Here is a 26,850-nt window from a genome sequence, read left to right as displayed (position 1 = left end):
AAAGGTAGATGCATAACCATCTGATCCATGCAGGCACCTGATGGTTGTGTTTTCTTGTTCAGGGATGCTGAAGGTTAGCTTCTTTTTAAACTGTATTCTCCATATTGTCTACAATGAACCTAAATTTCTTTCAGAATTAGAACAAAAATACAATGAAAAGGTCTTTTCTGTTTGCTTTTTCAAAGATAAATTTCAGTCCCAACACATTATTTTATCCTTTAGACCTCTGGACCCATTTGCTGTGGAGGGTAAGGAACCTCGGCTAAGCCATCCCCACCTCTGGGGTCTGTAGCAAAGAAAGGCATGAGCACCCTTCTAGCATCTATGCCCTACTTTACAGGAAGTTATTGTGGCCAGTAAATTTTTGTAAGAATAAAAGTAAACACACATCAGAAAATCATAAATGATGTTCCAGTCCTTTAATTTAGAAATGCCTAAATCAAAAAGTTTCAAGTTTTTAGAGACCATTTGTATGCCCCCAAAATTAATGTTAAAACCTATCCCCCAATGTGATGGTCCTAGGAGGTGGGGCCGGATCACCTCTGACTTGGGACCTCTCAGATCATGTAAGTGGAGCCCTCATGAATGGGATAAATGCCCTTATAAAAGAGGCCAGAGAAAGCTCTTGTCTGCCACATGAGGTTATAGCAAAATGGCATCTACAAACTAGGAAGCAGGCCCTCACCAGACACTCAACCTGCCGGTGCCATGATCTTGGACTTCTCAGTCCATGAACCTGTGAGAAATAAATGTTCAATGTTTATAAGCCACCCATTTTGTGGTATTTTTGTTATAGCAGTGTGAACAGCCTAAGACACAAGTCAACAAAAAGATAGTTCTCTACCAAGATTCACATGCATCTGACCTCAACAAAGGGACTATAAAATTCATTGCTGGAGCTGCAAGTGAAATTTTTACCAAGAACTTGCTCATGTGGGGATCCCTGGGTGGCACAGCGGTTTGGCGCCTGCCTTTGGCCCAGGGCACGATCCTGGAGACCCGGGATCGAATCCCACATGGGGCTCCCGGTGCATGGAGCCTGCTTCTCCCTCTGCCTGTGTCTCTGCCTCCCTCTCTCTCTCTCTGTGACTATCATAAATAAAAAATAAATAAATAAATAAAAAATAAAAAAAAAAGAACTTGCTCATGTAATATCTTATTAGCATCTAACACCTTTCAAAGTAAAATGCTAGTTTTCTGGCAATAAATTTACTCCATCAACCTCTTTGTATGCTGTAGTCATGAGGTCTTGGAGAAAGCCTTGGGTTCAGAGCCCTAGTGCAGGATCTAAGTGCTGGGATCACAGCTGTCTCACTGTGGCCTTCGGCTATCACAATCCTCCTCCTTTGTCTGCAAGTAACAATCGGAGTAAAAGGCAAAATACTCAGCAGTCTGTACTCTATGATGCAAACATGCTAGAAGTATTTTTGGGAAAACTCCATCATTTCCCCGGGCATCAATCAGGGGCAGTTATGGGGGGATGGGGGTCTTCAAGCAAAGGTGGGGGGGGGAGGGGTTCTAAGGCCCTGACACAGAGTAAGACTTTATGTAAGACTTTATCCTTCTTGCTGGAACAAGTCATTGAGAAAATGCCACCATCATTCTTAATCAAGGTGAAATGAATTTGCTGTACCTTGTTCTGAAAGAGAGGCTGTGTGCCTGCACTGAGGAAAAATGAGCAACCCCTGACATTAACTGATTATCACTCTGCCCCCTTCTCCATGTTTAAGATCCAACTTGTTCACTTTCTCAGGGGCTGGAAAACCACAGCCTTCGAGCCAAGTCCAGCCTGCCACCTACTTTTATAAATGAAGTTTTATTGGAACATAACTATGCTCATTGATTTATGTATTACCTATGATTGTATTTGTACTCCAGTGATGGGGCAGGGGGTGCTGAGGCAGAGACTATATGAACTATAAAGCAGCAAATATTTACTATCTGACCTTGACACTTTCTAGAAAAAGTGTGTTGATCCCCTACATACTTTTTGATATGCTTGTTTCCGTAAATGAGTTAGTAGAAAGTTGTATATAAATTTTACTAGTCTATGATTTATACCTTAGGAAAAGATATATTAAAAAAGTAAGAAGTCATGTCTGCTGTCAGAGACCATTCGGTGGCACAAGATTTTGCCCCTTAAATGAATCCTGATTTTTAAAAAAGGGTGTGCGGTTAAGAAGCCCCTCTTCCCTTGTTGAAACAGCAGTCCTCAAAGGAGTCAGCTGTGGGTTATAAAGGAAGACCCACAGGTCATCTACCACTCAGAGTTCCCCATTCTTTATCACACTATAAGATACACTAGCAATGCTAATGTCCACACTGTGTGGATAACTGAGATGCCACCCTGAGGCAGCGGTTAGGTAATACCTAGATACTGAATGTGTTTGTTAGAATATAAAGCGCATGTGAAACCCTCTCAACAGTTCCCATCTCTTGCTGTCCAAAAGATGCTCTCTCATTAAGTTTAAAAAGAATCAGATTATGGTCTACTCCAGAGATGGCAGGCATCCCCAAGTTGGCAGACTCCTAAAACACACACCATGAAGTATTTTTTGTTTCCATACTTCTTCCAACGTGGTCCTGCTAATTTTTTTTCTTTTTTTGTGGTCCTGGTAATTTTAAACATAAAAAATCTTTCCAAATGGTTTACCATTTAGCTAGCTATCTTGAAAATAGTTCCTCAAGATATTCACTCAGATAAAACATCATTTCTTAACTATCTTGAAATAGATTTCAACTGAGGAAAAGCACAGTAAACAAATTTTATATAGTAAATAAACTTTATTTATCTGTTCTCCCAAGATGACATTGCCAACAGTCACAGATCTGCATACAATACAGTATGCATACAATATTGACTATTTACAATTTACAGTAGTATTTTTTCCTCTGAAAAATATAAGTACAAAAGCTAAGTAAACAATGAGGTACTGCTGTTTAGATTTATCATATATATAGCTTAAAGAACTAGTCTTTAGCAAATATTCAACAAATCAATCTGGATAAAATACTCAATTAAATGCTCTAATTTATCAGAAAAAATCTACTAAGTTTCACCTCAAAATGTATTGCACAAGTCTTTAAAAAAAAAATCACCCTAAAAATAAATAGGAAAGGCAAGCAGTTCTTTAAAAAGAGGGACAAAAAGAATGGAAGAAAGGAACATTAAATGAGCCCGTAAGCCAGGTTGAGTTATTCAAAATATCTTTTAAACAACATAAAGTTCTTCCCAACAAAAAAGAAAACAACTATCACCATTTCTCCACTGATATAATCGATTTGAAAGGCAGTCTGCAATATATCAGATGGGCCAATGTCAGATTTCTCTTGATTTTTAACTCCATAATGGGCCCTGAATAACAGCTTGCTTCTCAAAGAGGCAAACATAAACATGGACAGTCCTCCACACTTGCCCAACACCACCACCCCGTTTCTTCAAGACGATGATCGGAGCCATGACTGGAAAAGAAAAAGGGGAAAAAGGATTAAGAAAAAAATTTAAAGCCCATTTTGGAAGATTTGTTTTTTTCAAGTTAAAATTGATTCTATTGTCTAAGGATTGAAAGTAGAAATATTCTAAATATTAAATCCTAAAAAAATTTTTTCCCTAAAAACTAATATTCTTAAAATGATCTGACTTGTAGATCCTATAAGTCAGTGATGCTAAAAAACAAGATGTTTCAGTGACTTTGGAACCATCACCGTTCACATTTACTGAATGCTCCCAGCTCATACCTGGAGAAGCTAGGAGTAAGCAGGTTGACTTGGTAAAACCTCATTCAGACTTAAAGAGAACAAAGAGGCCTTCCCTTTTCTTTAATGTGTTGATTTTTCTATATATTGCAATGTTCCTAGGATGATATGTATGGGAGCAGAGGACAAAGAGCATTTTGGTGTAAAAAGCTATGCCTAATCGGAAATTTACAAACTCAATTTTTAAAAACCTAAAACGTAAAACAAACAAAAAACCCCAAATTCCAAAAAAAAAAACACTTAAAATGCTAAGAGAAATGATGCAAATGACTGATTCTTAATAAGGTTTCTCTGATTAGAATGCTAAACGCCAGTAACCAAATTAAGTTAAAATACTACAAAAATAAATTACAAATAAGATTAATAGAAATAAACTTTTTATACATATTTAATGTAAAGTGTTAGAGTCTTCTCAATTTATAAATGAAAAATATAAATCACTGGTTCTCATGATGTATTCCCAGTAGAGTATTATTTATAAAACTTGCTCAACAATCATATTGGTCCTAGAAACCTAGAGAAGATGAAAAAAAGATCTGTCCTATTTAAATTCCTGTGTCAGTTATTATTTTGAAACTTTAGCTTGTGCTGTTGTAGGAAAATAAATTCATGCATGATTCAATAATGCTGCACAATGTCAATGTCATAAAAGACAAAAAAAACTCGGGAGAGCTTTTCAAGTTTAAAAGAAACTACAGAAACATGACGATGACGTGCAATGTGTAATCACTTAGTGGATCCTGGAATTTAAAAAAAATCATGAAACACATTATTTGAAACACTGGAAAAATATGAATATTTATTATACTAGACAACAGTTTTATATTAATATTAAATTTCATGAGAGTGATAATTTGTAGGAAAATGCCCTTGTTCTTTAAGATCTTTCCTAAAGTATTTATTTATATTTGCAAGTAACTGTCAAATGCTGGCAAGTACAAGTGTTTGCAAGCAATGGTCAAATGTTACAGATGGGAAGATATATATGGAGAGAAAGAGCAAGTGAGAAAATTTTGCAAAAGATTAAGAATTGGTGATAGATGAAGGATATATAGGTGTTCATTGCACTATTTTTGCAAATCTTATGTTTGAAATTTTTTGAAATAAAAGTTGAAGAGATAGTCAATTAGTCAGTCAATAGAAATGCTGCGCAGTATACACTTCCAGTGATAAATGATAGTATTTAAATGATACGATGATAAACATGACGCAGTATTTATAATACCATAAAAAAAGGAAAATGCTAAGGGACTTACAAGACTAAAGAAGTTTTAGATAATAGGTAAGGCAGGTTAATTGATATACAATAAAATCAAAATGAGACTCAAATGTAGGCCTAAATGATTTTTAAAGCTAAAAGGTTAAAAAAGAAAATCTGTGTATTAGCATTTTAAACCTTGATACCATTAGCTGAATACCACTGAATTAACAACCACAGAAAAAGCTTGATTTTAATTTGATTAAGCTCTATTAATTGCACTGCAGCTTATTTGGCATTTGTAAAAATTGCAGAAAAGTCTGAGGTAAAGATGTACCCTAAACATTAGGGAGTGCCAAGTTAAGCCACTACCGTGACTAATACTTAGAGGCAATAGCAGGGGTGTTTAAATGGTGAAGATCATCAACTGTCCAAACAGTTGAGATGCCTTCACTTCCTAGTAACAATATGCTAACTACAAATAGCTGTATTCAATCAAAGCAGGCTGCCTAAGGGTCTCCTCAGGACAGATGTTAACCTGGTATACCGTATGATCCCAGGAAGTAATAAAATTGCATTTATTTTAAAGTCACCTTTACTAGTTTTCATTATTTCAGACTGGCCTTGATAAGTAGACCTTACAATATCTTAAATTCTGATTCTGTGAAATATATCTAGAAAATGATTTTTCATTTCTATCTGGAAATATCTCTATCTTGAGAATGACTTTTCCTCCTAGAAAATGATTTTTCATTTCTCTCTCACAATTTCTATTAATTTCCAAGACTATCCTTGGGAATTAAAAACAAAAAAGATTATAAAATAGATAATTTTCTTTGACTTAATAAAATTTCAAAGAGTAATTTTAAAACTTTCAATTGCTACTGAAAGAAGTAAAATTTCCTAAAAATTATATAACTTTTACTGGTGGTAGTGATTATCTATATATTATTAATCTATAAAACAGAATTAACAGAAAATACCTATATTAACCCATAGCATAATCATGTATTCATTAAAGAAAAGAGCAAAAGAATTCCAGTGTAATGGTTAGTATCATGCAATACATTTGATTTTCGCACAAAAGACACAAGACATTATTCTTCACTCACCACATGCTAACTAAGCACAGACTGATGGTTTACTCAGAAGATACCACTGCGAGGTGAAGTATACTACAAGCCAGGAAGAAAAAAAGCTTATTGGGTTAGTTTTAAGACTTAATATAACACAGAGATTATATGTGTATATGAATTTCAAAGGATTAAACATAATGTACTTTAAAACTTCTCAACTCTCCCCCAAATCAAGGGAGTACAAAGTATAAGGAATCTGTAACACCTCCCTCCCATCCTAAGTAAATATAGCATTATGTAGCTTTCATTTGCAACTTTACTTAAAAAATTTAAACAACATAAAGATACTTCACATTTCAAATATTTATAAAATAGATTAACTGGGTATAATTATTTCTTTATAAAAAGAGTTCTCTCATAATTCCATTAAAGTCCACATTAAAATCTGATTCATATAATCTCAATTTAGCAACAAAAATTCAGGGAAAAATGTCGATGAATATGAATACACTATATCTATATGCTGAACTGTTATTCCTAATACATGTCAGTTTTATCACTGAATAATTCTCTTATATCAGGAATAAGTTCAGGAATGATGACTCAAATCGAAATTTCCATTCAAGGGGACTCAATCTCAAGCATAGTTTTTACTGTAACAACCTTCTTTAAATAAATTCTTTGTCCTATCTAAAATGGTCATAATCTAAGATTATAAAGCTATAAATAGCTTTCTGGTTTGCTTTAAAACAGCATCAGTAAAAAAAGGAGGGATTATTAATAAAATCTGAGTCTATTCTTAGTGTGACCAACATCAGAAGAATCATTTTACTTATCTTTTATATTTAATGGTGCGGTTAATAAGCAGCAAAATCAAAAGACAAACTAGAAAATAACATTTGCAACACATACAACACAATAAGGTCAATATCCTATTGAGAAACTTGCAGAAACATGCAAAGTATATATATATGGATGCTCCCTGTGTCTATGTTTGTAAATATTGAAAAACTGGAAACAGCCTAAGTATCCATCAATAGGAAATTGGTGAACTAAATGTAGGACTAAATGATCCATATAATCATAAAATCAGCCAGTAGAAAGAATAAGGTACATTAATTTGTAATGAAGTAGAATAAAGTAAAAATATGTTAAGTAAAAAAAGCAAGCTGTTGCATTCTGCCATTTTTATAGAATACTTAAGTGATTAAAAACATATTATAAATATTTATTTATAAAGCTTAGAAAGCTGGGGATATTCACCAAACTATTAACAAAGATAACTGGCATGGTGTTATCAGCGTTACAGCGTTGGGAGGCTGTAAACTCGAAGGTCTCCCTCTCTATGTAATATGATTCTGAATTGTTTGCAATGTTTTCTTTTGCAATGATCATATACTATGTAATTCTAACAAAATCAAGAGTAAAAACCACTTGAGACAACAAATATGTACTTTATCTGTACAGTATTTTTCACTCTGCATCAGTATCTATTTGCGTCTGTTTTCTGATCCACCTTCCATGTATCTACTGAGCCCATGTAAAGGCAAAGGCAAGCCTCTTCTGGGATAGCAAAGTTTTGTATCTAATAATGCAGAAAAGCTTGGATGAATTATTAACTCAAAGGAGATTCTTAAAATTCCAGCCAAAGGGAGAAAAGTGAGAAACATCAACTTAAGTACAAGACTGTTTGAGGGCAAAAACTAGTCAAGAACTTGACACAACACAAAGAATCAATGTGAAAGAAAAGCAAAAACAAAGTCAACAGAAAATCAATTTTTAAAAATAACAAGAGTGGATGGGGATGAAATCTTCAATGGAAGAGAAAAATTTTCCTTCAACGGAGTCAAGAAAAACAGCTATCTAGGTGAAACATGTCATTCAGTTTGCGAGTACCCTAAAAGGAAAAATGTATTTCTAAGAACACTTTTTCAAAGAGATGTCTATATAACAAAAGAACCTCTCAATTCCAAGAGATGATTGAAATAAACCTGATTGAAATAAACTTTCTTAATAAAATTATCCTAAATAATAACACTCTCCTTTAAAAGAAAAATCTGATGGTGTACTTGTAGGGCAGTTTAATTCAGCAAAAAATAATTAGACAAGTCAAAGACATTCACTCTTGTTCCCATCCTGCTACTCAAATATTCAGTCTACTCTGGACAACTAAATTGCCTAAACCATCACAAAACGATGGCACAGTAAGCTGAAATTACTGTTCAGCTGTAATTCTGTTCTCACACACAAAAAAAGTGTGTTTGGGGGTGCCTGGGTGGCTCAGCGGTTAAGTGTCTGCCTTCAGCCCAGGGCGTGATCCTGGAGTTCCGGGATTGAATCCCACATCAGGCTTCCTGCATGGAGCCTGTCTGTGTCTCTGCCTCTCTCTGTGCCTCTCATGAATAAAAAAATAAAATCTTAAAAAAAAAAAAAGTGTTTGTTATGTGCATTTTCTTTTTAATTTGCACCTGTTGTACATAAGGCATTTTTTTTCCACTTGAAACAAATCTAAAACTTTAAAATCTACAAATAATTCAGAACTTTAGAAGGAAAGAAATCTTAGGAATACAATAATCCCACACAGTCATTCATGGAAAGGGCTTGCTCGGGATCCCTGGGTGGCGCAGCGGTTTGGCGCCTGCCTTTGGCCCAGGGCGCAATCCTGGAGACCCGGGATCGAATCCCACGTCGGGCTCCCAGTGCATGGAGCCTGCTTCTCCCTCTGCCTGTGTCTCTGCCTCTCTCTCTCTCTCTCTCTCTCTCTATGACTATCATAAATAAATAAAAATTTAAAAAAAAAAAAAAAGGAAAGGGCTTGCTCAAAGTCCAGCTGGGTTGGGCTGGCGAGATCTAGGCTCTCACCACAGTACTGCTGCTTATGGCTGGTACTTTGAGAGGTTGGAATGGACATGGGGACATTTTCTGAGGTATCATGCCTGTGAAATGACCTGACTGTCCTCCTGACATCTTTAATGACTGATCTTACACATACTAATATTAACTGACCACTCTTCTTCTCTTGGAAATACTATTTGTACACACACACACATTGCTACATGGTCGCTAAGTGATCATCCTTGCAAACCCTACCATCATCTCAGAAACCCAGTGCAGGTACTATACTTGGGTCTTCTGACAACCCTAACAAGGTGATATTTATTTTGTTAAGAAACAGAGGTTTTGAGATTTGTTAATGAAAGACTAGGATTCCTTTTCTACACATCACAGCCCTCAAATATACCAGAATTTAATTATGCTGTACAATTTAATCTTGACAGATAACAATTTCTCATCCATGAAATATAACCTTAAAATTAGGTTAAATTCTGAAACCACTTATTAATAACTGTTGCATTCTATAATGGGGTTTTCAAATACAGAGTGTAAAATTCACTGAGAGGAAGGGAGGTAAAGTAAAAAGGGGACATATTGAGAAATACCTTATTAGCAGTCATGGTAATTTTTTGATCAATGCCAAAAAGCAAATACATAATCATCAGAGTCACAAAGCAAAGTTTCAGACTGCATTCCTCCTACAATACCTGCTGAATAGTGCAAACACTGGCATAGCTGCACATTGTCAGGACAATGCGCAGCCCACATACTCTCTCAAGCACCCCCAAAATTAATGGATGGAAAGGCAGCTTGGTACTGTTTTGGGATTGTTTCGGTTTACTTTTGCCAGCTTTTCAGTCTCCAAACCTAAAATAACAAGGTTTCTGATTTTGAATACAAAGGAAACTGTAGCTCCACATTTATAATAAATTATAGAAAAAATCCATCTGTAACACACATTTAAAGCTAATGTCATTTAATAAACCCCTAAAAAAGCCTGCTTTCTATACAGTTGTCTATCTTTTTATTGGGAAGATAAATATCTTTAAATATATATTTAAATTGAAAAGATACAAATATCTTCCTCGTGGATATCTCAACTATCTTTCTATTAGAAAAATAGAAGTCATTCTTTTTTGAAGTGTTTTGTTCTATCAGCTACAAGTCATTGGAAGGGGATAAGAAATAAGTTGTAATTTCAAAAGGTTTGTTCAAAGACAAGGATTCTTATTGCTCATTTTGGGAATGATAGCAATCATAAAGGCAAATGTGTCTATTGATTCAATTTTCTCAATCAACAAAAATCTTAATTTTTCATCAAATGTAAAAACAATCATGAATCACTCTCAAGTACCAAGAATGTCAAACCAATAAGAAGTGACTCAAACTGACTTATAAGCCATCACTGGGCCTCACTTCATGCTCATTATAAGTTATTTTGTATTTCCTAAGCATCTATTTTTATTATTTTAATTACCTTACTTAGACATATCTTTTATTTGTGCAAGATGAATGAGTGCTACCTCTTCCCCCTAAAATTAAAGGCTCCCATAACATCAACAACCATTATCTTCCATGTCTTCAATTTTCCTATTCCCGCCACAACAAAGGGAAGAATAGGTTGATTGCTGACTGAACTCATTCATTAAGCAAAAGCTAATTAATGATGGATAAGAGTCTGTTTGAAGTAGTAGAGGAAAGAGCAGGACTTTCCACCTAGACAGGTCAGCCTCTGGGACAAGGGAGGATTCTTTCAGGAAGGAATGAACAGTTACCATTTCATCCCTATCTAGAATGAATACCACTTTATTCAGGAATAAAGACTGTAATGTTTTTCAAAGATTTCTTTTTAGTTAAACTCAAAAAGAAACAATTAAATCTGCTTTAAAAGGTTTTTCTTTACATGGTTCATTATTTACACATTCAGTTCAATTCATTTCCTTCAAGGCAAACCAATCTAAGACTGAATGTGTGTATGGGATAAAGGTATATCTCTCATCATATTGCTAAAGCCATGATTTAGGATGAATTTGAACTGTAAAGCAAATCCTGATGAAGTGTAGCTCAACAGTAAGAGGAGAGTTTGGCATACCCCAACATCAAGATGATAAAGAGGCCATGGGAGAATGAACAAAGGTATATCAGATCATTTAAAAATATTTTCTTAAACTGAGCCATAATGACAGAATCATGTCGACAGGTTCCAATTGCACTGGAATATTTTATTTTCACAAAGACACAGCTGTTTTATTCAGTGAGGAGGAAAAGTACTCTAAGTAACTACGTGGTTTTAGAATTAATGTTTGCTATAACTTTAAACAACATTCTATTGATGAAGGGCATACATTATAGTGATATACTTCCTATAAAAAATATTTGTCACTAGAAATAACTACAAAGGTATAACAATATTTTTTAAGCCATTAGATACAGGGAGGAATGCTTTCCAAAAAAACAAAGTAATTCCAACTGTCTCAGAAACTATATAATAGGTATATGATACAATATGCAATGGAGTACTGGGACAAAGGTCAGAGATGCCGGGATGGCTTTAGAGAAAGCAAGGAAGAGGAGGTCAGGATGTGCCTAAAGCACTGGGATCCTTCATGACTGGCACTGCGCAATGCGTCAGAGGAGAGAGACATCACATCTGGCTGGCTCAGTTGTTAGAGATGCAACTCTTTTCTTTTCTTTATTGTAAGTATGCTCCACGCACAGCACAGACCTTGAGATTGAGTCACATGCCCTACCAACTAAGCCAGCCAGGTGCTCTAGGATGCAACTTTTGATCTCAGGGCTATGAGCTTAAGCTCCACTTTGTGCATGGCACTTACTTAAAAAGAAAATAAATAAAATGGGGAAAAGGGGAGGGGATGGGAGGGAAGGGGGAAGGAAGGAAAGGGATAAAGGAAAGAAAAGAAAGAAACGGCTGACAAACGTGGGGTGTCTGGCCTGGAAAAAAGTCCTCCACTCAGGTCATCAACAGATTTTTGGTTGAGTTTCATGGGTTAGACCCAGAACAAATTGGTAACCACTACAGGAAGACTGGGGCTTAAGATAAGCAAGAACTGTTGTAATAAGAGACATACTCTGCTAGATCAGATGCTTAGAGAGGTAATTACTTATTGACTTAGTCTTTCTTATGGGAGATACTTGGACATAGACTAATTCATCATAAAGGAAAAGATCTTTGCTTGCTTTAGTGAGAAGAGAGAAGAGAACAATGGTGCTGAGATCATGAAAAAAGTAAAGAAATGGGGAGGGGGGATGTGAACAGTGCCACAAGCTTCCAGTAAGACAAGAAAAGGAAGCAGAAAAAGAAAGCTGGGGAAAGATCTGAGACTTCACAAATTTCACACTCTTACTGTGACTTTTACTTAGAATGGATCTTCCCACTGAATTACTGGCCCATGGTAAAAAGAAGTTTGGCATAAGAATAATTTTGCAACATGTATATGAAGTGTGTGTTTGTTTCATTTCACATCATGGTATAATCTGGTTTTAAAAATTATTACTGGTATACTAGAACAAATGCTTTTTTTGTACTTCCCATAAATAGCCCAAGTTCTGGAAATCCCATATACAGCATATATGGGTATCAACCTCATATATGCTACTGAAGAAGACTGTTCTTTCCTTGACACCAATTCATATTTGCCCTTGGTTAAACTTTCTTAATGTAGATTCACTCTCATTTTTTCGGCTACAGTACAATAAAAACTAAACATTTAAAATGTCTTTTAACAACTCAAAGTCTTTGTAAATGAAACAGAATGTAAAAAGATGGGATAAAGTTGTCTTCTATCTGTAGCCACTTTTAAAGCTTACCATTAGCCGAGCATCTTCTCTTTCCAAAATTTTCTGAGTCTGATCATCAGGGAACTTCAGTACAGTGGTTATAACCTTTGCCATGGTCTAGAAAAAAACAAGAGATAATCACTAACAGACAGTGAAGCAGATGAAGTCTCACCCCATTCTGACATGTTCGGCTGGTGGGATTCTTTAGTGCTCTCAATGGAAGCCACGACCAAAGAAGTATGATGTGAAGGTATTAGTCAAGGAAATAACAGCCAACACTAAAATTTCAATTTAAAAGGACTCCTCACAATGTCTAGGTTGATATTATTTCAAGAAGATGAAATTACAATAGCATGAAGCTATATAAAGTTCTAATGTTCTTGGCCCTTTGTCTTATTAAGATGAAACTTTATTACTCATTCATTTTATAAGGCTTTTTATTTGTAGAAATCTATCTAGTAAGTGATGTATTGCCAAACATATGCTCTAAATAATCAGAATTAGATACTCCCAAGTTCAGCTTTAACTAAATCACATCATATATCTCATAAACATGGGCTACTGCATGAACATGAACATGCTTAGTAGGTATTTTTTACAACATGCAGCACATCAGCCTAATAGAAATACGAATTACATCTTAAATAAACACAAGATGTTTTGTTTGGTAGAAAACATGATGAATCAAAACATTACACATGGTAGCTTGCAAAACAAGGTCATAAATTGTGCAGATCTAAATGAATATACCGTAAGTCAGACTGTCACCCAAAAGCTCGTGGAAAATTCTCCTCAAAGGTTGAAATTCCCTATTTTGTATCAAGATGAGGTGTTTTGAGGGAGACAGAGAGGAAAGAAGATACCTTATGAAATAAGATACACTCACGAAATAAGTAGGATTAACAAGTTCAGTGCTTACATACAAAATCAGGTGCTAGTGCTTCTCCCCTGAGGACTCCCACAGAGGACTGCACGGTCACCCGGAGAACTCACTCTAACATTCTTGGTTCATTTACACAGACTGTGTGTGTGTGTGTGTGTGTGTGTGTGTAGGGGAGAGGGCTGGGGACTAGAGAAAGTCACTAAAGAAAAGATGACATAATAATTTAACCAAAAATTTTACAAATTCACATCATATATAATGTATATATGTATAATTATCTCCAGGAAGGAAAGATACTAATGTTTTTAAAATTCCAATTATGTGCTAAGCCTAGTTAAGTCACTTGACATACTTCTAATACTGTTCTTCAACCACTAATACTGTTCTTCAACCACAAACCCCATACTCCGCAAGATTTCAGCCCCCTTCCCTCCTTTCATCTTTGCCTCTGCCATTTTGAGGAACAAAAAAATACCATTTAAAACAAAGTCGTTTTTAGAGAATTCTAAGGCATTTTACAAAACCCTCATCCTTTAAATTGTATTGCCTAGATAGAATCTTCCATGCTAAACTGGTTTAGAAACTAAGCATATGTGGCATGAAATGACAAGAGAAATATGAAGTAGTGACTATTTCAGTATTCTTTTCATTAACACTCTGAAGCAATTTTTAATGGTTTTTGGTATACTATCTATGAAGACTGTTTTTAGGCATTAATTTCAATAGCTTGCAAGGTTCAAAGTACCCAAAAGTCCATTTATAATCACTATGAAACCACATACATGCACACACAAGCATGTCTGTCAAGAAAACCCCAAACTATTCCTAGTTGTCTCTTCACATTTCTAGACAATGAGAAACCCACCTCGAAATTCATCAGTGACTCTGAATTTGCAGCAGATTACCCAGTAAAGACTTAAAGCTCTTCCCTCTCTTGCCAGGAAACTTAAATGGAGAAGCCCAGGCTCTCTGCCAGATCTTGGGAAAGAACTCAGAGTGTCTATTCTACATACAATATACTCAGGCCCTGGGAAGTAAGGAAAAAAGTTCAAATGAGCTACCTGGTTTAGAGGTGGCATCTCCTGCCAGGTTTTCTTTAGGGAGAAACTTTGATAAAGATTAGGATGAGAAATACTTTCTACTGAAAAGGAGAATAGGCTGATTTTAGCATGGAGGATCAAAAACCCAAGAAAAAGAAAGTGAAAGAAGAAAGAAGGGACATTTCCTTAGCTTCATACTATAAGAACATGTGTCCTACATGTGCTCTTCTTAAATAAATCATCTGCCTCATAAAATAAGGAACACCATGTGTAAAAGCAGATGAAGAAAACACAGGTGGGATGACATACATATCCTGCTGGGCAAGACACAACTCTAGATTAGGATCAAATCACAAGGGCCACAATATACTTTGGCTCACTCAAAAACCAAAACCTAGTCTCCATTTCAAATTCTCTGTCAATGTATAGATATTAACCAAATCAGTAAAAGATATGTCTAAAACCAGCTCTGATCTTGTCAATCTCTGCTCAAGGGCTAACTATCCCAATATCTAGTGTTAAAACTCTAAAAACATTCCATGCCCTCCACACTCTGTGCAGCCCTAAAGGGAGTCACTTCTACCACAGATCCAGTGTTTTAGTTGGACCAGACTACTTGTCATTCCAAAACCCACACTCAATTTCCTGCCTTGGCCTTTCTGTCTAGGCTTCCCCTCCCATCTGATTTTATCTATTAAAATCTAACCACTCCCATATACCCCTGACCTAGCTTTAAAGCCCAGCAGACACATGTGCTTCTCTACAATGTCCTCCTTGACCTTCCCACAAGTAAACAGGAGAACTCTGTGCCTCTTTTAACAACCTGACGACATTCTGTATCATGCTTAACTGCAAACAGCTCCACTTTTCTTAACTCCTTAGAATTAGGGAGAGTGTAAAAAAAAAAATTAGAGATAGTGTCAAATTTCATCTTCCCCACCATGGTGATATACAATGGGCCACCTGTAGCAAGTGCTCAATAAATAAGCACTAAATTAAGCTGAGTATCTGCTACCGATTTTCTACATTTATCTGTAAAATGTGATGGTAGGATGACAGACTAATCATTTGTAGTAACCAGATGCATTAAATGCTGAAGATAAAAGACCAGAGAGACCACTCCACCACATAGACTCCGAATCAAGTATTAGACAGGCTGCCTAAGCCCTGAGGTTACCCCTTCCAGCTGTTTTGTAAGTCATAGCCTAAAACTAACTGCACAACCCTGAAAGCACAAGTTTGCACTTGGCTGAATGACACTGCCCCAGAACACATCTTATGCTTGTGCCGGGTCTTTCTTCAAGAGGATCCAAACTTTGTAGAGATCTCATCCCCCACAGTTTGCAACCTCCAGAAGACACAGTTTGAGGCAGTCATTTCTTCACGTCACAGATCAAGAAAAGATTACGTAATTTGTTTAGCAACACTGGATCACAGCTTTAGATTCAGAAATGAATCCGTATAGCTAAAGTTCTGAGCAGCTTTTTTTTTAAGACACACCCTTCTCCCTTCCCTGCAATAACAAGGTAACATTAAATTATTTACCCCACTGCAAATATAGACTACTATCCAATAATGACTTAATAAGAGATAGTTATATTTCAGTAGCTTGGTTTTTAAAAAAAATAAGGAGAAAATCAGCATTAGGTATTTTTTGAATTTAAAAAAAGTCCTTTAAGAAAAAAATACTGAATTACTATGAATTAATATACCCCTCCTCTGTTACATGTTCAGGATCCACAAGATGTTACTTTATTTTTCTTTTAATTTTTTAATTTATTCATGAGAGATGCAGAGAGAGAGAGAGAGGCAGAGACACAGGTAGAGGGAGAAGCAGGCCCCATGCAGGGAGCCTGACGTGGGACTCGATCCCGGGACTCCAGGACCACACCCCTGGCGGGAAGGTAGGCGCTAAACCGCTGAGCCACCCAGGGATCCTCAAGATGTTACTTTAATTTGAAGTCATTTAATACAATGAAATGAGATTTCTATAGATATTAAAGATTCAAATGACTGATAGCCCTAGAATTCCTAGAGTTTAGCTAAATCTATAATCCATAAATTTGTAACATTCTTTTAAGAGATTTTCTTATGCCCTTACTTTTTAGGCTTTAAATGTATCTGCCTGGGCAGCCCTGGTGGCTCCGCGGTTTAGCGCCACCTTCAGCTGGGGGTGTGTTCCTGGAGACCTGGGATGGAGTCCCACATCAGGCTCCTGCATGGAGCCTGCTTCTCCCTCTGCCTGTGTCTCTGCCTCTCTCTCTGTGTCTCTCATGAATAAATAAATAAATAAATAGTCTTTAAAAAAAAAGTAAAAAATAAATAAATGTATCTGCCAAATTAATCCCTGAACTGGCTTATTAGCACTCTGACTTAGTAACCTCCAAAGACTTATAAATTAAAACACTGATTGCTTCTAAAAATGGAAAACTCATGATCCATTCTTTTTTTTTCTTTCTTTAATTTCATGATCCCATTCTTAGCCAAAGTATATGGACAATGTAAAAGTTTATGAAGGGAAAAAGTTGAAGCAATGTCAGAAAAATTGCTTTAAATGAAAAATTTTGAGAAAGGATCATGAATTTCCCAAAATATATTCAATTCAAGGTACATTTATAAAAAATCCAGTATAAGGCTCTTTTAAAAGCACTGCAGGGAATACAAACAAGAAGAAGACAAGACTTACACACTCAAGAACCTTACAATAAATGTAATATTTCAGAAAACAAATTTAGCCAAGCACTACTACTTATACAATGTGGTAATTTTAATGATCAATATTCCATATGTATAGGAATTATTTTCTTACAGTGACTAAAATATTTCTAAATATCCCTAAGTGATTACTTAATTATGTAATCTACTACTTACTTCTTAATTATGACCATTACCAATATTTCTGCATTACCCTAACGTTTCCATGAAAATGAAATCTTTTATCCTCACTTTAAGATTTGAAGTCAAAAATAAAAATAGCAACATTTCACAAAGTATTAAGTTCATGAAATTTCAACTTTCAGTACTTAGCATCACCCGACAGTACTTTTATTAATATAACTGTAACAAATATAAGCAATTCATTTTATAATCTATGAACAATAACACAATAATCTATTGTCAACTATTAACACGTATATTCTAACAGTAAAAATATGCGTGTGTATAAAAGTATTAAAAGTGGGCACATTTCCTTTTAAATTCAGCCACATGCCAATCACCAGAAATGATTTATACCTTAGTCTCACGACCCATCATATACTCAAAAAGCACTTTTCGCAAATACTCAAATTCGGTAGGTTCTCCAAAGAGCGAGACATCAGTATGGTACAAATTGCCACCTGTCAAATAAAAAAACTCAGATCAAATCGTAAAGAAAAGTCAGATAAGCTACTTATTACTTAGACACCAAACTAAAGAACAATCAAAGGAATAAAGAGAGGCATCACTCTTGCATTAATTATATTGTACTGTATAGTATTGTACATATATACACAAAGCATTCCAATTGGTATTTTTCCATTGGAAGAGAAAATATGAATTATTATAGCAATTTTATTTCTCACATCTTTCCTTCTCCTTTTGACATGGCAATTTTAAAAGACTATATATACTTAGAGCATATAAAGACTCCTTAAAACTCGTATATCTCTCCTCAATATTATGTGGTTGGCTTCAGATATTCCACAATGACTAAAGTTAACAATCATTTTTATTTATTAAGAACTCAGTATCTTAGAACAGAATTCTAGGGCAGCCCAGGTGGCTCAGTGGTTTGGCGTCGCCTTCAGCCCAGGGCACGATCCTGGAGACCCTGGATTGAGTCCCACGTTGGGCTCCCTGCGTGGAGCCTGTTTCTCCCTCTGCCTATGTCTCTGCCTCTCTGTGTCTCTCATGAGTAAATAAATAAAATCTTTTTTTTTTTTAAAAAAAAGAACAGAATTCTAGCTTTTCTAGTATTCCAAACCTAAAAGCACTTAAGTTTAAATCAAGTTTTCAAACCTCTTTGAAGATACAGAACAGATCAAATAATTTGAAAACACATGAAATATTAATGCCATTTTAGTGGTTTTCAAATATTTTGGTTCAACATCTTAAAGCCTGTCATGAAAAGTTAAACTCCCGTTTGTTAACCAAGCCCCATGTTAGCCTAAAAGTAAACAATAAATATAGTTCAGGTATACGAAATCACACTAAATATTATTATGTGTAAATTTATACCTTGGTAACCCTGGATTTTTAAAAAACTGAATAATAGGAAATCACACTGTGCAGCAGGATAATACAATAAGGTTTCCATTATAAGACAATGAACAGTATGTGACCCTCTAAATGCCAAAGTTGAAAGTGGCCTTTCATTGTAACTTTACATTTCTTTTGGCATAGAATTTAAACCACCATTTGTTCAGTAAAAAGAAAGAAACAAATGAAACCTCATGGGGTATTATTTAAACATGAGATTAGTAAAATCCTAAAAGTCAGATAATACCAAGCACTGGTGAGTATGTGGAATAATAGATATGCCTGTGCAATGCTTGTAGAATACGAACAGATACAACATCTATAGACAACAACTTGGCATTACTTTGCAGAACTTCATAAAGTGGAAGACAAGCATATTCTATGATGCAAAAATTCAATTCCTACCAATACATCCTGAAATGCTTCACATATATACCAAAAGTCAATGTTCACAGTTACAATGTTTATAAAAGCAAAACTGAGGCAATTCAAAGGTCTACCAACAAGAGAATAAATAAAATAGGGTATAAATATATAATTATTATTAAACTCAGCATTCAAAATAGTTATAGCTAAACACACACTAGAATGAAATTCAAAATCATAATGCTAGGTGAAAAAAAGGCAAGAATAGGCAGAAAACAGACAGTATGATATCATTTCTATGCAGCCCGAAACATCTAAAACAATAAAGTCAATTATTTTATGGAGCCACATGTACACTGTAGCACGAGAATAGTGATTGCCCATGGGAGACAATAGAGATACAGGAGACTGAAGAGCAGCACAAGAAGCACTGACAATATTCTAGGTGGTGAATTCATAGGTGTTAACTAGTCTTCACACTTGATACTTTGCATGCATTTGTAAGTTTGGAATATTTCATTTTTTAAACGTGTACACTTTTAAAGTCCCGATTCTTTTAAACCACACTTTGCAAATACAGAGCAACCACACTAAATAATGATGATGCACTATTTCCTTTTCAAACACTACTTATCTATATATCATACTTAAGTGTTTCATTCCTGTAGATTGACGCAAAATACAAGAGTTTGCAATGCTGTACACTTTTCAGAAAATATTTGATTTCATTATTATAAACATGTAGATTACTTATATATAGCCATTTTCCTAGATAAGTAATTAATACTGCTTTTCATTGCATGTGCCCCTTTCTTGTCTTCTCCCTAGCAGTGGCATATAAAAGAAACTGCTTCCTCTTCTTATAATTCTTACTTTGGGTTTTAAGCAATGAGAGTGGAAATTAGTTATCATTCAAATAAAGATGCTTGCCAAATTGTCTTCTTGTGAGTCTTTCCAAATAATTTTATCTGAGTACTATTCAGCATTTTTAATACAATATTTTACCTAGGCCCCATTCCAAAATGTATAATTGGAATATCCATTTATCTATACTTAACACAATTGTAATCAACTAAGTCTATTACAAATAATTTTAGTTAAAAGCAGACTTGTTCACATCTTCTTCAAAATTGTACATATATTGGAAAATAAACCAATTTTACATTTACAATTACACCTATGAATAAATGTAATAACAGAGGTACAAGAATACTGCTCAGAACAATAAACATTATGGACAGAAATTTTAAAAGACCTAAATAAATGCTAAAAGATATCATGATTATGGTTTGGAGACTCAGTACCACAATGTGCCAATTCTCTTCAATTTTTCTGTAAGTTCAATGCAATCTTAATCAAAATCCTCTTAGGTCTAGGTGTGTGTTATGAGTATAATTTGACAATCCAATTCTAAAATTTAAAAAGACATTCAAAGAGCTAAGAAGAACTAAGACATTCTTAAAAATAAAGTGGGAGGTGTTCCCCAACTAAACAGCAAGACAGGCTATCAAGTCATCATAATTAACAGAGTGAAATGTTAGAGCAGGCACAGACAAATCCATCACTGGAACAGACTGCAGGTGCTAAAACAGACTCTCAAAAATATGGAATAACTAAATCAGGTAAATAGAATTTACCCTGGTTTTCCCTGTATGAGCTATACCTCAAGGTAACCACATAGGTAACATGGAAATGTTTGTATTTACAGAATAATTCAAATTAATATCTGCACAAGAACTGAGAAAATGTGAATATCCCCATTACACAATCACTATTGAAACAACAGATTTTGGTAAACAGTCACCAGTGGGTGCTAAAATCTAAGGCTAAATAAAGGTGATCAGTGAGACTGCTGATGACACCTGGAACTGTGTGAAAGCTGTTACAAAAAAGACATGCATCTTTTGCTGTGAAGCAACATATAGTACAATTCCTTTGGGAGGTACTACTGCCAATAACACAAATCGAAATCTTTATGAAATTATTTTCTCCTTAAATCTGAGTTTAAAATTAGTAATTACAGCAATTAAAAAATTAAATTGCAAAAAATTAGTAATTACAGCATTATGGTAATAGTAAAAAAAGGATCATTTTAGAAATATAACAGTGTCCGTATGAATATATGTAGTAGATTAAATAAATGTTTGCATACACATAGAAGAGTCTGAAAAGGGATCCCTGGGTGGCGCAGCGGTTTGGTGCCTGCCTTTGGCCCGGGGCGCGATACTGGAGACCCGGGATCGAATTCCACGTCGGGCTTCCGGTGCATGAAGCCTGCTTCTCCCTATGCCTGTGTCTCTGCCTCTCTCTCTCTCTCTCTCTCTCTCTGTGTGTGTGTGACTATCATGAATAAATAAATAAAATCTTTAAAAAAAAAAAAAAAAGAGTCTGAAAAAATTATACATAAATTGCCACTAGGTTGGTTCCATTTGGATAACACAGAATAAAGTAGGAACCTGCAGTTCCATTTAAGACACCACAATATTGTTTGATTTTTTTTTTTGCAACAAATATGCATTGTTTCTGTTGTAGATTACTACCATTCTTTCTTTAAAACTAGCTATTACTGGTGAATTACAAACGTAAAATATACTCACCGTAAAGAACAGATCAGCAACAACAAAAATAGAAATCCTCCATAAATCCAGCAATAAGAGATAACCATGGATAACATGAGAGATCACTCATACCTTTGTAAGGTGTCCCCACAGTTGTTGCATATACAGTCTTTTCATATTTCTTCAAACGGTCTTCTAAATTGTGAATCTGAAAGTAACAAATATTCAAATCATATGATTCATATGGAAATCATATGTAAAAAAAGGACTGCTGTAGCCAACCAGATTAATACTTAAGACAGAATATAAAAAAAAAAAAAAAAGACAGAATATAAACAAATACAATTAATACAAATGGTTTCTTAGATGACACCAAAAGCACAGATAACAAAAGAGAAATTACATAAAACGGCCTTTATCAAAAGTAAAACTTTTGAGGGATGTCTAGGTGGCTCAGTGGTTGATGTCTGCCTTTGGCTCGGGGCATGATCCCAGGGTCCTAGGATTGAGTCCCACATCGGGTTCACCACTGGGAGCCTACTTCTCCCTCTGCCTATGTCTCTTCTCTGCCTCTCTCTCTCTCTCTCTGTGTCTCATGAATAAATCAAATCTTTTTTTTTTTTTAATTTACTTTTGTGCCTCAAAGGACATTATCAAGAAAGTGAAAAGAACACCCACAGAATGGAGAAAATACTTGTAAATCACTTACCTCATAAAGGACTTGTATTCAGAATAAAGAATACAACTGAACAAGAAACCAAATAACCCAACTAAAACTAAGCAAAGAACTTAAACAAACAGACTTTGCTCTAAATAAGACATACAAGTGGCCAACAAGAAGATAATAAGATGTCCAATCATTACTCATTAGAAAAATTAAAACCATAATGAAGGAGTACCTGGATGGCTCAGTCAGTTAAGTGTCTGCCTTCAGCTCAAGTCCTGCTCTCAGGGCTCCAGGATCAAGCCCCATGCCAGGCTCCCTGTTCAGTGGGAAGTCTGCTTCTCCCTCTCTCTCTCTCTCTCTGCCCCTCCTTTCATTCAAGTTCTCTCTCTCTCTCAAATAAATAAATAAAATCTTAAAAACATAAAACTATAACGAAATACTACTTCATATCAACTACTATGGCTACAATCAAAAAACATGTTGGGGAGGATGAGGAAAAAGTGGTATCCTTATAACTTTGTCAGTGGGAATGAAAAATAGTGCCACTATGTAAAGTAGTTTGGTGGTTCAGCAAAAAGCTGAACGTATAATTACCAAATAATCTAGCAATTCCACTCCCGGGTATATACCTCAAAGAACGGGAAATAGGTGTTCAAATAAAAACTTGTAACAATGAAAAAAAAACTTGTAACAATGTTATTGACAGCAGGAACACTGGTTATATTAATAGCCAAAAGGCAGAAATAACCCAAACATTCATAGACTAATGAATGGAAGTATGCTATTATCCATATAATAAAATATTCAACCAAAGAAAAGAATGAAGTACTGATACATGCTACACTGATGAACCTTAAAAACATCATGTTGAGTGAAATAAGCCAGAAAAGAAAGGCTATGTTTTATATGATTGTATTTATATAAATATTCATAACAGGCAAATTTACAGACACAGGAGTAGATTAGTGATTGCCAGGAGGTAATGAGGAGTGACTGCTTAATGGGCATGAGGTCTCCTTACAGGGTGATGAAATGTTCTGGAACTAGATAATGGTGATGGTTTCACAACATTGTGAGTGAACTGTGTCAATGAATTGTGCACTTTAAACTAGTTAAAATGGTCAATTTTCTGTTATATGTATTTTACCACCATAAAAGTAACTAATACAAAAACTGCCATACTAGCAGAGTTTGAAGATTTGAGGATGCTATAAGAAGGGAGTTTAAAAACAGTAACCTTGAGAATAGATGAGAAAAGATAAACCACTGGAAAGTACAAAAAACATAAGGTAGCACTGGGACTTAGCATCTTATTTTTATGATTTAAAAAATATATATATTGTAAAAGTTTTGAAACATACTAAACCATAGAGAATAGAGTACAATCAATGCCCACATATACCTATCCATCACCTAGTTTCAACAATTGTCAAGATTTTTGTTATGTATGACTTTTAAGAAAACTGGATAATCGGGGCACCTGAGTAGCTCAGTCAATTAAGTCTCTGACTCTTGATTTTAGTTCAGGTCATGATCTCAGGATCATGAGATCTTGCCCCAAGTCGGGCTCCATGCTCAGTAGGAAGTCGGCTTGAGATTCTCTCTCCCTCTCCCTAAGCCCCTCTCATGCCTGTGCACATGTGCTCTCTCTCTCAAATAAAGAAAACAGAGACACCTGGGTGCCTCAGCAGTTAAGCATCTGCCTTCAGCTGAGGGAATGATCCCGGAGTTCCAGGATTGAGTCCCACATCGGGCTCCCTGCATGGAGCCTACTTCTCCCTCTGCTTGTGTCTCTGCCTCTCTCTGTCTCTCATGAATAAATAAAATCTTAAAAAACAAAAAACAAAAACTGGAAAATCCCTGGAGATGCAGTCTTTAAACAGCATGCTGACTTGTGTCACTACCCCTCCAGAATTTGGGAAAAAAGACTAAAGATGATGCACCACAGATACACATATACTGGTATACTCATGCTTATGCCATCCTTCTAAGAATATATATACATAGTCCAATTTAAAACTAATTACTGGATAATATATGGACAAAATGTATTAAATCAAGACAATTCAACTGCTTAGGGAAAAAGAGTAATAAAGACTGATCTCAACATATTTTCCCTCTGATAAAAATAAAAACTTCTTTACTAAAAATTAAGTTATTACAAACAAACATAAATTCTTATCCAAAATGTTAAACATTAGGAAGAAGAAGATGCAAATGTTCTTGTTTAAATACACATGATCATGAATTTAAGAGATATCCTCCAGCACCTTCAGATTTGGAGATAAAATTTCCTGTGTAAGACAAAACTGCAAAGCCAGCTATTAAATCAATATTATATCAGTTCTTTTTTAAAAAGTAGCTAAATGAGATTCAAGTACATATGAACACAAATTAAGGAGTAGGCTCAAAATAAAAGGCACCAAATTAAACCTGTACCTGTTCTCTGAACTCTTGCTCTTTCAACTTTGAATCACTGATTAGAGTAGTCTTCTGTGCTAGTTGTGTCTGAAAGAACAAAAAGTCAGATCTGAAATGTATATGGGTTTCATCATTGCTTGGATATACTACTGTACTGCTTGGTAAATTATCTTTATGTTTTAACTTTTAAAACACAAAATACTCCTGGCGCCTTGATGTTGGTTAAGCACCTGACTTCAGCTCAGGTCATGATTTCAGAGTCCTGGAATTGAGCCCCGTGTCAGGCTTCCTGCTCAGAGGAGAATCTGCTTGAACCTCTCCCTCTGCCCCCGCCCCCAACCACTCGTGCCCTCTCAAATAAATAAAAATCTTAAACACACACACACCCTAAATACCCCTGAAAATATAATGTCTTCAGTCAAATTCAATAAAGAACTAGTCTTACCTGTAACTCCATAATTGTTAGCTGAAAATGGAAAAGAAAAAATGAGTATATACACTAAAATCCAGAATAAATGGAATAATATGAAATAACAGGAAAATAAAAATTTAGTGTTTTAGCCTTAAGAGAGTGGTAAGATTTAAGATGAGACAACTTTAAATATTTGCTTTTAACCTGGTCTATTTTGTTATACAAACTATTATAGCATAGGGACGCCTGGGTGGCTCAGCAGTTGAGCATCTGCCTTTGGCTCAGGGCATGATCCCAGAGACTGGGGATTGAGTTCTGCGTCGGACTCCCTGCATGGAGCCTGCTTCTCCCTCTGCCTGTATCTCTGCCTTTCTCTCTCTCTCTCTGTCTCTCATGAATAAATAAAATCTTCAAACTATTATAGTGTAAATATACACAAACCTAAGTAAACACAAAGGACTAGAAAGTCACTCACCAGACTCCTAACAATGATTACTACTTGGCAAGGGGAGGTACCCACCAGACAGAGTTTATTCTATATACTCCTGTATTATCTCTTTTATAACAAGAATATACTTATTTATTATTTCTATCATTAAAAAAAACTAAACATATTAAAATCTATTTACAGCATATGGGCCCCTTAGGGAAACTCCTAAAGGACTATTCTGGGAATCCACTCTGAGGTATAATCACAAATTGTTTTTCATTTAACTCAACACTGATATTCATTGTATCCTAGAAGCATCAAAAGATGCTCAATAAGGATGAAAATTCATGAAGAATAAAACAGAAAACAGTTTTTAGAACAGAAATAATAATTAAGGATTTTTTCTCTCCTTTCTTATGATACAAGGTAAAGGACTAAGAAGACCTTCTGAATATTAGTTTCATGGTTCAATACTGTACAGCATCCTAACATTGGTCAAATGCCACTATGTGCAACATACTTATTCTGATACTAAGGAAAAGAATATGTTAGTAAAGTACATGTACTCTTCTCAAGGAATTAATATTTAATAGCACCTGGTATATTCAAATTATGACCAGATGGCAAAACAAAAACTAAAAACCAAAAGCCAAAAACCGAAACAAAACACACACGCACAAGAGAACTTATAACTATTAAAGAGAAAAATAGTCTACTCAGGTTGCTGGGTGCTAATAGCTAAGATATATGTACCAAGTGGCATAGCATAACAGAGCCCTTTATAAAGACTAGTTCTCAGGACGCCTGGGTAACTCAGTAGTTGAGTGTCTGCCTTCAGCTCAAGTCACGATCCTGGATCAGGCTCACTGCAGGGAGCCTGCTTCTCCCTCTGCCTATGCTTCTGCCTCTCTCTCTCCCTCTGTGTCTCTCATGAATAAATAAATAAAATCTTAAAAAAAAAAAAAAAAAAAGACTACTTTTCTCCATTTTGGAAAAGTAGTCCATGTAATTGGTTGTTTAGAAAATTACTCTCTGGTAACTGATATTCTGTAATGAATTCTCTATAATTCTCAAGGATAAATTTATGAACAGCGTCCATCTACTTTCCCAAGGCCCTTATGACAATAATGAAAAGACTATACCAGATGAGTGAGGACACTTTAGGAAGCAG

At 35.3% G+C, this 26,850-nt stretch overlaps 1 protein-coding gene across 8 annotated transcripts in view; it reads right to left on the bottom strand.

The window, feature by feature from the left end:
- Positions 1–2,764: 2,764 nt before the first annotated feature.
- GOLGA4 (golgin A4) overlaps positions 2,765–26,850 on the bottom strand; it is a 179,075-nt gene continuing 154,989 nt past the window's right edge. For 6 of the 8 annotated variants that reach the window (XM_072726415.1, XM_026001027.2, XM_026001025.2 and 3 more), the window contains 7 exons: positions 25,283–25,303; positions 24,856–24,924; positions 21,882–21,957; positions 17,821–17,924; positions 12,694–12,780; positions 6,067–6,129; positions 2,765–3,462 (listed from right to left, as the gene is read on the bottom strand). In XM_072726415.1, coding sequence (XP_072582516.1) covers positions 6,100–6,129; positions 12,694–12,780; positions 17,821–17,924; positions 21,882–21,957; positions 24,856–24,924; positions 25,283–25,303 — 387 coding nt within the window. In that variant the 3' untranslated portion in view covers positions 2,765–3,462; positions 6,067–6,099. The remainder of the gene's footprint in view (positions 3,463–6,066; positions 6,130–12,693; positions 12,781–17,820; positions 17,925–21,881; positions 21,958–24,855; positions 24,925–25,282; positions 25,304–26,850) is intronic. The other 2 variants (XM_026001026.2, XM_026001030.2) reach the window with 1 other exon arrangement.

This window comes from Vulpes vulpes, chromosome 11 (genome assembly GCF_048418805.1).
Source record: "Vulpes vulpes isolate BD-2025 chromosome 11, VulVul3, whole genome shotgun sequence".
Lineage (NCBI taxonomy): Eukaryota > Metazoa > Chordata > Mammalia > Carnivora > Canidae > Vulpes > Vulpes vulpes.
This window is presented reverse-complemented; position numbering and strand designations above follow the sequence as displayed.